Here is a 10,601-nt window from a genome sequence, read left to right as displayed (position 1 = left end):
GGCCCAGGAATGAAGCCTTGAGGTACGCCACAGGTCAATTGAAGCAGGCAAGATTTTAGGTCAAAACAAATTTTTCTTTTTATTTAAAAAAACAACAACAACAACAAAAACAATTAAACACATTTTTTGTGCCCTCCATATATTTGTTTGTCCAAATTGAATCTAAAGCTGAGGAGAAATTAAAAAAAGCTCAACAAAATAATCACAACAAAGCAAACAGCACTAAAACGCAAGAGTTCAGTCAGTGGTCAAATCAGGAAAGTTTTTAGAAAATACATTTAAAGTGCTGAATATATATACAGTACTTTAAGACAACAATCGTTATGAATGAAGTAAGACTTCATACAAATACAACAGATTTACCTTGCTAACAGCAATTATTACAACACTTGAGTCTGAGTGTTGAATGATGCTACATAAACTTTATGCCTTGTAGAACATCTTGCAAGTGCAAAGCTGACCACTTTTTTGTGGGATTAGTGACAATCTGAACTTTGTTAAAAAAAAAAAAAATCAACATTTGCCTTTGCTGTCTGAACAGTTTTGTTTTGGCTTTGGGTGAAACATTGTTAACGTTTTCTTTTTGAAATATTGATTGCAATTGAAGATTTATTGTATGTCAAGTCATCAGAAGTAAGGTCCGATGCTCTGTGATAGACATTTGTTTCCTTTTTAATGAGAAGTGAACAAGATTGAAAATTTCACAAGAACAAATACATTTTTTCTATCTTTGACTTTTAGGCAACTACTAGATCTTTCTGAGGTCAGAAATGTTTAGCTTAATAATATTGACATCCCTCAAGTTACCAAGGTGGAAGATGTCAGAAGTCTTCCTATATAGTGCGAAGGTGGGTGGGGGGAGGGAGATGTAAAAAGAGCAGAAGTGGAGCTTCTCAAAGTTTTTATGAAGCTCTGTCAAAGATGCCAGCCTTCTGATGTGAACTCCAACATCCCTGATGTGCTTCTTGGCTCACTCTACAGTTCTCCTCCTCTTCAAAGCCTTTACACTTCAAAGCTGGGAATTCTCTTTTCAACCCTCTGGTCCAACTGTGCGAGTTTGCATCTATTCTCTATACGGAGCCAAACTCTGCCATCCAGGATTCGTATTTTTCCAGGTCTGCAGCAGAAACAGATTTTGAGATCTTCTTCAGAGTCATAGTGAAATCCTCCATGGTGACGGGCATCTGCAGCTCATCTTTAGACAGGGCTCGTATCTCCTCCGGGCTCAGGCCTTGGATTCGACGACGCATGGCCATCATGGATGCATCTCTGATGCAGACATGGCAGAGAAAATGGTTACCAGATATCCCAGAACTCAGTGTTTTAAGACTTAAATGTTCAAAAATAAGATGGGGTGGTTTGTATGAAGAAATGCTGCCTAAAGCTAGAGGCTGTTCCTAGATGAAGTACACAAGGTCACTGAAGTAATGATTAAGAAACGAACAAAGATCGTTTCAGAACGGAACATTCCTGAAATCCTCTGCACAACTTTTGCAAACCAAATCCACAGACTAAGAGAAAACTAAATCTATTTACATAATATTAATTTCCAACCATGGCAAGGAGAGATGTGAGAGTGGTGCCCCTCTCCCATCTGTTGCTGGGAACTGCCAGTGACGTGGTTTAACGACAACTTTTTTTACAAGGAAATGTGACTGTTTTGAAGTTTTACATTTGGAAAGAAACACAAGCAGAAATATTGTGAGAAATTAGTTCCTAAAAATATTATGTTTTTGCATGAAAATAAAAAGTTTAATTAATAAGTATTATAAGTGCAATAACAGGACTTTTACTTCAGCACCAGAAGGAATAATTTCTGCTTTTTTGTTTTAAATAAAACAGAAAAACATTTTGCTTAATTTATTCATTTTTTGGTAAACCCTGAAGCTGTGTCTGACAAAGGCACAGCTGGTCTTTAAGTGACAAAAATTTAAAATAGAATTCATGTTAGTATATTAAGATTAATTACATAAAACAGACTAATAAATGTGGGGGGGAAAAATCCAATAACTAAATTTATTTGTTGTCAGCATAAGGCAGGGAATTGCAAAAAAAATTAACAGTCTGGTCACAGGATTCTGGACTGAAGCTCTAGATTTTCACCTTTAAGTACTCACCTTGGGTCAGTCACATCATATTACAAATCCTTAATGTGATTTACTGAGTTCTGTTGCACAAAGAGGTGTAATGTGCTGTTTTTTTTTTTTTTTTTAAATCAAGAAATCTGAACAAGCTGCATTTTTATTGGGATTTTACATGGGAGGTCAACACAATGAAATGTAAAATTGTGAAATGGATTAAATGTTTTCAACATATTTTTATACTTAAATATCACAAAACTGTGGGAACCATTTGCAGTCAGGCTTCTCTCAGGCTTCACAACTCGAGAGTGAAACGTTTTCCCATTTGTTTGTGTAAAACAGCTCGAGTTCAGTCACACAAGATAAAGAAATCCCGTGAACATCAATTTTCAAATACAGCCACAGATTAGATTATGAGATGGAGTTGCAATGCAGCTCTGGCTTCATGTTTAGGCTGGTTGTGCTATTGGAAAGTTAACCCCTGTCCCAGTCTCAAGTCATATGCAGCCTCTAACTCTGATCAGTATTAATGTCCTTGTTGATAAATTCCAGCACCACTGTGTGTGGACACTTTTTACAACTGTTTTAAAGAAGATTCTGAATACTAGAGGATGAAATTTAAACAGCGTTCAAATTACTGTGAATAAGACGGATCTTCAATTGTAACATCTGATCATGTTGTCCCAAGTATGCACAGACCTGCAGACGTTGGTGATGTCCGCTCCCGAGTATCCCTCAATCTTTTCCGCTATTAGGTCGAGGTTGACATCAGGAGCCAGCTCCACCTCCCTGAGGTTGATCTTTAAAAGTTCCACACGGCCCACGGCTACATGCAGACAGAACGGATCAGACGTTAAGGTGAGGCTTCAAGGGGAAATGGGATCCATCAGTGTGCATCGTCCTCATCTTGCGTAAAAACAAGTTGGGCGGCGGTGGCTTGAAAGCTCACCTGTGGGCAATGAGATGTAGATCCGCTTCTCCAGCCGTCGCCGCAACGCCTCGTCGATGTCCCAGGGGAAGTTTGTAGCGGCGAGCACCATCACCATTTTAGAGGGGTCGTCATTTTCCAAGGCTCCGCCAACACCTGAAAAACACACAGACAAATGAAGTTTTACTAACGTAATACTAATTCTAAAAGTATAAAAACTCCTCTTTTTTTTTTGTGGCCAATCCACTCAATCAGCAGCTACTACACACAACGCCTCCCCCCGTGGTCCACTAACCGTCCATCTGAATCAGAAGTTCTGATTTAACACGCCGGCTGGCTTCATGTTCATCTGACGTCCCTCTTCTGCCACAGATGGAGTCAATTTCATCTATGAAGATAGTTGTTGGAGCGTAGAATCTAGCCTAAGGAGAAAAAAAAAATGATGAAAACAGTTCTTTACATGTGCAGATAAACAAAGAATCAGGTTGGAAATGTTTAATATTCCAGCCAGAAAAGCAGTCTGGAGAAACACTCACCATTTCAAACAGCAGACGGACAAGTTTCTCTGACTCGCCCCTGTATTTGGAGGTGAGAGTGGAGGAGGACACGTTGAAGAAAGTAGTCCCACATTCTGTGGCCACGGCTTTGGCTAACATTGTCTTTCCGGTTCCCGGAGGGCCAACCATTAGTACGCCCTGAGGAGAACAGTGTAAAAACGAAAATAATCAGATAGACTGTGGCAGGTAATTGAAGGCAGCTGATCGACAGTCCCACTGGGAGGATCTACAATCCAGGACTGGGTGCCTAAGCACGACTCCTAAACGTAATTGTCATGAAGCAATGTTTATTGTTGCCTGTTTTAGTGTTTCACTTAAATATAAGTCACTTCCACAGCAGGCACAGTTACTACTTGAATATTTTTCCCTTTTAAGCTCCTTATCTAATTTTTCCACCTTCTACACACTTGCACAATTATTTGCATTTGTTACTTTATTTGGGTTATTGAGACTTATTGCATAGTTAAATTTAGTTAAGAAATTTTAATTATTCTGTTCAGTTGTATTGGTTTGTCCCTCCCCGCTTCCAATTTTTTTGATTTGATTCGTAAAACCAAATCAAATCAAAGAAATCACGTTGAAATCCTCCATCTATAGCACTGTGTCCAAGAGTTTTGCTACTCAGGATACAGTAATCAGGTTGAACGTACTCATAGGCCACAATTAGGAATTTTATAACAAAGAACAAATGAATTATAACCTGATCCTACCTGCTATAAAATTGTAATGGCATTAAATTTTTTTAATAACTTCTTTTGATGGATGTTTTTGGTCCTACTTATTCCATAATGAAAAAAAAATGAAGCTAGACATATACTTCGACTCGCACTACATAAGATATGCATCAATCACTTATACTGACGGGTTAAATTTTTGGTTTGGAGGCCATACAAAATTATTCCAAAGGCCACAAAAGATCTCCTGGCCGCACTTTGAGCATCCACGATCTAAAGAAATGACCACAATTACAAATTTATCTGGATTTCTATGAAAACAAGATAGTCCAAACAAACAGATAAATGTAAAAGCAAATGGTACTAAGATAAGAAAACTGTTTGACTGCATCTGAAATGCCTACCACAGATAGGAAAACAAATATTAGATTTTATATATTATTCTATACAGGAAGGGTTTCAGTTCATTTGTTTGTACTGACATCTTAAAGTTCCAGCCACATTTATATTTTCAGTGTAAAACACAACAAACAGAAAAGACTATCAGCATAATGGTTCTAAACATTAAGGATGTTAAAACTAATGACACTTTTTTCCTGAACTAACATTTTGCTCCATTTCCAGCATTCTAAGAGAAATAAGCACTGCTTTGTTTTCAGCTTGAAATGCTTGCGTATGCGTGTATACAGTAGAAAAATGATAAGAAATGAGCTCTTGGAAAACACAGTAAAGTGTTGACTCTCAAATGGCAGGCCTGAAGGGAAAAGGTCTCACATGATGAGACTAAGAAGAGGCCGACACATAAGACGATGACGGGGAGAAAAGCTGGGGGTTCAAAGGATTTTGGTCAATTAGAAGAAAATAGATTAAAGCAAAGAAGTTAGGCAGAGCACATCTAAACAGAGTCAATCCAAGAACTCATCTTATACATGTCTGACATTAATTAGTACTTAGAACTGTGGGAACACATAATGCATGAGCAAATTCATTCATACATCAAAAACATTTTGAAAAATTGTATGTGACAAACATAAAAACACAAATAAGTGTACATTTTACAAAGGCAGAAACTTATATATATATATATATCAACCTTTTTGCCAAAAATATGAAAAGAATGTCAAATTAATCTCTGAATGTTGCCTCAATGCTTTACAGAACCAGCTTTCACTGCAAGTCTTTTGGAGTATGTCCACAAATTTTGAGGCAAAGGTTTTTGTAAAACATTTTATTTAGGTATGTCAATTTAATGGGGGAAGATCAACAGAAATGCATGTCACAGCTTTCAGATTTTTATTGGCAAAAAAAAAAATCTAAATAATATAAACTGAAGTGAAAACATTAAAAAAATAATAATTCTAAAGGGGTATCAATATTTTTGACAGTGCAGACCTACCTTCCATGGTCGACGAATTCCCTTGAAAAAGTCAGGCATCCACATGGGCAGCACTACGGCTTCTCTCAGAAGCTTCTTAGCATCTTCCAAATCAGCAATATCATCCCTACAAATCACAGAAAAAAAGTCAGAGAGCAGAACAAAAACAAAATCAATCAAAATAGCAAAACATGTAAACAAATACACTTGAAACCCACCAGTGTACATTCGGATTGCGGGAGATGATGTCTCTCTCTAGTGAGTCCACTAAGTCACTGTCATATCCAGTACCATCAAACTTCTTCTGTTCTCCCTCCGCCAATGAATCCACTTTCTTACCCTGCTGAAAAAAATGCTTCCTTTAGAATAGAATAGAACATACTTTATTGATCCCCAAAGGGAAATTGCTTATTGTTGAAAGATACTCCATCTTAGGTAATAAATGCGAAGTTTGTAAAATATATACCGAAGAGTGATAGTTCAAAATGACTAGATATAAACAAATATAAACGTCATAGCCCTGTATTAATTTACTAGTCAACCGTAACATGAGCAACGGCAGCTGTCAGACCTTATCATCTTTGGCCTTTGCGGCCCTGTTGGCCTGCCTCTCTGCTTTAGGGTTGGCCTGAGCGCGTCCTCCTGCTCCTCTGTGCTGCATGCCAGGAGAATCCTTCCTGTGCTGCTTTATTGCACTGTTAGGCCTTTTCACCACAATAGGATTCCTACAAATACACAGATGGTTAAACATACCAACGATCATTTCTCATAGGCAAGAAGCGGTAATATTAATAGACAGGAAATCACCCCCCACATTCAAAACCAGATCTGTAAGTGGAATAGTGATGTAGTGAGGCTGTGGAGATTAAACCGTCTATGCAAAATCACACCCTGAGGAGTTTAGTGTGCCGTTCTGTCACACAGCCAATTCAGATACAACATCACTCACCTGTGTTCCACTGGGATGGGTGGGGGCCAAACTGCTGGGTCCTCTGGCCGCTCCAGAGGGACAAGGATGTCGACTGGCTTCTCAGTCTTGAAGCTCTCAAGTGTTCCCATGATGCTTTTCACCTGCTCATATTCCTCAGTCAATTCCTGTCTGAGCTGCTCACACACAGATGGAAGGAGATCAACTATTTTAACTCAATCTTAACATTAAGTTGAAATAAAAAAACAAAAACAGCCTCTAATGTTTGTAGACATTAATATTAAAATTGCAGTGTTTCAACAAACACTTCAATGTTTGGACAAGTCAAGTTTAATTTACAGATTCAGGAATATTAGCATCATATGATTTTAATTCTTGACAGTTGGAAAAAAAAGTTACAAAGACAACCTCTACCTATGATTGTCAAGTCCAAATTGTTTTTAAGGTTAGTACAAATAAATAAACTGCAAAGAAATGGACAACAATGTCCACTTAGATCAAGTTAAAACAGAGCGAGTCAGGGAACGACATCCAACCCAACTTAATTGGTCAAGTTTGAAAACCAGTTGAGTTTGCTAGGATGACTGGCCATTCTAACAAATATTAGTAGTTTAAGCCAATACCAAAGTATTTTTCTACTATTTGCCACTGTAGCAGCATTGTAACTGATTTGATAAGATACAAATTGTCAGATGATCATTTTTCACCATTGCTATGAGGTAACTTTACATGCCAGGCAGCCATATTGGATTTTGAGGTAGAGGTGAGAAACTTCTGACATTTCCACAAAGAAGTCTAACTTCTAGGGGCATTTTTGATCATTTTTCCACCTTAAAACTCTAAAATTACAACTTCAGAGTAAATATGGGACAGAAACTATTTGTTTTGCTTTTTATAACATAATACAAATAAGTCCATGTTCTATAAACTATACTATTTTAAATCTCACAACGGTGGTACATGGAAATCTGGGGACAGTATTTACTGAAATGATAGCTGATAGAAAAAGCCTTGGTCTTGATCCAAGAGCTCTTTGTGCTGTACTTTTACAGAAACCCCTAAGAAAAATCCCTTTTTTCGCTTTATGTAATCACAGCTTTCTTTGCTCTTCAGATGTTTTGAACAGGGCTGCAACCCACTTGTGTTGAGTGGCTACTGGATGTCTGTCTTGACTCAGATTCGCAGGGGTTGGGAGTGCGGGGGGGTTCAATGCCCTGTTCATGATCTGGGGTCATTTCCTGTTGTGTTGTCCAGCTCTCCAACTGAGAGAGAGACAAGCACAAGGGACTCTTTTACTTAGCTTAGGGAACTAATTTAAATTCACAGTGTTAGCAGTTGCGGCCTCATCTTCTTCATGCATTTCTGACTTGGTACAAACTTGATAAATATATGGTCTTCTATTATTTAGTTTTATTTATGTTTCAAAATTTCTAGTACATTAGGGGGTGTGGGGAAACATTACAGGGTTCATTCAGATTTTTCATGTTTTTCAGGCTGAAATCAGTTTGGGCATTTGACATTTGGTATAAATTACTACAAATATTTATATGGAGCTCTTGCTTAAATTTATCTAAAAACCCACTGTAGAATGTCATATTCAATAAAGATAAAAATAATGCTTCAATTTACATTAAGAAAGTGTTAGCTGAGGTAAAGTTAAAATTGCTGTGCAAAAACCAGAAATGGTAAGGATGAACAGACAAGTGCATTAACATACAGAAGGACAAATTGATTAAGCAAATGGATGAAAAGGATGAAGACACATTTAAGGGCAAGTGCATGTGTGAATGCTGGGAAAGATGGCTTTATAGGTGCATAAGCACACTATTGGAAAACTCCCAATAACCAGCATGTTAGATGGGAGATCAAAAATTATAATAGGACAAAACAATATGTCTATCCTGATAGTAGTAGTAAATAAAACCAATATTCAAACTATGCAAAAGAAAGCAGGAAAGTAAGACGTAATCCAGGGTGACTCCTGTGCATTTGTCATGCTGATCTGCAGGACAACACTTGGTCAACGCAAAGTGAAAGAGAAGGTTGGCTGACCTGTTGCCATTTAACTTTCAGAGCTGGATCTCTGAGGGACTGGGAGTGCTTGTGGATCTGCTGAATCACGCCTTGGTAGTACACCACGGAGGAGTCATAGTTTCCAAGCAGGGCATACTCACGGCCCTTCTTGGCGTTGTCACATATCTCTGCCAAATTCATGCTTCACGAACAGCTGCAGGAAAAAGCAAACAATTTCCCGAATTAGCTGCGCGATTCAACAACAGGGTTTGTACATTTTAGCTCCTGACAAGTCCGCGGAACTTCTGCAATAATTCATTAAGTCTCGTTCATGTTAAACGGCCAAAAGATCAAACTAATTATGCAGCTTACTATCAGTTATACAGCAACACCTGCTACATGAAAATGAGCTAGCTGATAACAGGGACACAGATTTTTTTTTTTTCAACGCGGGTGAACAAACAGCTCGGAAAACTACAATAAAAACAATTCAACACCCAAATTGCTGTACGAACATATTTACACCCACTTTTGACGTTAGCTTGTTGCTAACTCGCGGTCAGACGGCGGCAAACAAACAAACAAAAAAAAAAAAACCAAACCAAATTCAACCGGCCGCCGTGTGTCAGTAAGCAAACAGTCCCCTAATCCTCCCACGGAGCCTTAAACACATGCAGACGATGACAAGAGACACATACCGTGCATTTGACAGTACGTTTTTTGTGAAAGTGTTCCCTACACCTCCACAAAATGCGACTGTAGGAGAGGTAGTTTATGAATTAGCAGTGCGACGTTAAGCAAGGTGTTACCATGGCCGCAGGGAGACGCCGCGTGAAGAACATGGACAGTCTTCGGTTACCGCGGGGCGTTCACCTACGCGTTCAAAAAAATGGTAAATAAGATAACACGACACGCGAGTGAAAGATTATCAGGAGAATGGCCGATTGGGAAGGCAGAGATACTAAAGAATCGATTAAAAATCTTATTTACATCACCTTTCCACCTGTACCAACTTTATTCATTTTTAGTGACTGGACTGAACTGAAAGTTATTTATGTACGGGGTTCATTAAACGCCTCATCGGGGTTGTTGCTACGCCAGAGATGGCCGCTGGTCGTCGCTGAAAATAGGTCAAATATTCAAATCTGGGTGAGACGGTCTCAACATTCGATCCATTTAATTCCCATCCACCTATTCTCCGCTTGTTTTTGGAGGGTCAATAGAGCTTATCGGTCATGACAATAACACAAAACATTAAATCAAGTTCATTTATTTCCGTTTAATTGTATATCTAACTGGTGACATCATTTTAAAAGTAAGTTCAAAAGTGATATTTTTCAGAGCCCTGTTCCTGCAGTGGTTCTGAAAGATATTCTAGAGGCATTTTAACTACCTAAAAACGTTCAAATTCACTCCAGCGATTTTCCCCCCTGCCATTGCAGCTGGAGTATCATAAGCAGTGGCGGTTCTTGCATGAATGCTGCCCCTCACTCAAACAAACCGCCCAAAGAAAGCCAATCTCACTGAAAATCCATAGATGTAATATATAAATATTCTATACATCATGGATTTCACGACTTTGCTTATTGCAAGAAAGCACTGAAATCACTATTTATTTTTTTGTATTTTCAAAAGTAGAAACAGGTTATGTAAATTTAACTTTTTAACACATAATTGTTCAGTGCATAAAAAGCAAAATATGCATTTGTGCTGACCAGACTAATGCGGCCAGATGTTAAACTGGGGTTGAGCAAATACAATTAAAACTTGCCTAACTAATAAAATAACCACTGGTTCACACCACAAGAGGGGTGAACCAGTTCCAAGTAACTGGACATATAATTGAGCCTTAGAAAAACCTTTTCACACTCAATTTACAGAATTGTATAATATTTTTTTTTTTTGCTGCATGGTGTTCTGGGAAGAGATCTATAACACCCCATCGAAAACCGCAACTAAACCACAGCCTTGTGGGATGACGTGAGATGCTGGTAGGGAGGAGAACCTGGTTTCAGGTTCCCCAGAAATCGCAGTCTCCGCTTGGC

General features: G+C 38.4%; 1 protein-coding gene across 2 annotated transcripts; it reads right to left on the bottom strand.

Moving 5' to 3' along the window:
• Positions 1 to 60: 60 nt before the first annotated feature.
• Positions 61 to 9,405, bottom strand: katnal1 (katanin p60 subunit A-like 1). Of its 2 annotated transcripts, none has more exons than XM_055032240.1 (11): positions 9,255 to 9,405; positions 8,596 to 8,770; positions 6,565 to 6,719; positions 6,187 to 6,340; positions 5,834 to 5,958; positions 5,637 to 5,742; positions 3,546 to 3,704; positions 3,305 to 3,431; positions 3,031 to 3,165; positions 2,781 to 2,907; positions 61 to 1,269 (listed from the first exon to the last, which is right to left on the bottom strand). In XM_055032240.1, the coding sequence occupies exons 2-11, from the start codon at positions 8,755 to 8,757 to the stop codon at positions 1,071 to 1,073; spliced, it is 1,449 nt and encodes a 482-aa protein (XP_054888215.1). In that variant the 5' UTR covers positions 8,758 to 8,770; positions 9,255 to 9,405; the 3' UTR covers positions 61 to 1,070. The 2 variants fall into 2 exon arrangements, with proteins under 2 accessions (XP_054888215.1, XP_054888216.1); XM_055032241.1 differs by having other exon boundaries at positions 5,834 to 5,955.
• Between the last annotated feature and the right edge of the window lie 1,196 nt (positions 9,406 to 10,601).

The sequence above is a fragment of the Poeciliopsis prolifica genome, unplaced genomic scaffold (genome assembly GCF_027474105.1).
Source record: "Poeciliopsis prolifica strain line A6 unplaced genomic scaffold, Auburn_PproV2 SCAFFOLD007, whole genome shotgun sequence".
NCBI lineage: Eukaryota > Metazoa > Chordata > Actinopteri > Cyprinodontiformes > Poeciliidae > Poeciliopsis > Poeciliopsis prolifica.
The sequence above is the reverse complement of the archived record's forward strand: the minus strand, read 5'-3'. Positions and strand labels throughout refer to the sequence as shown.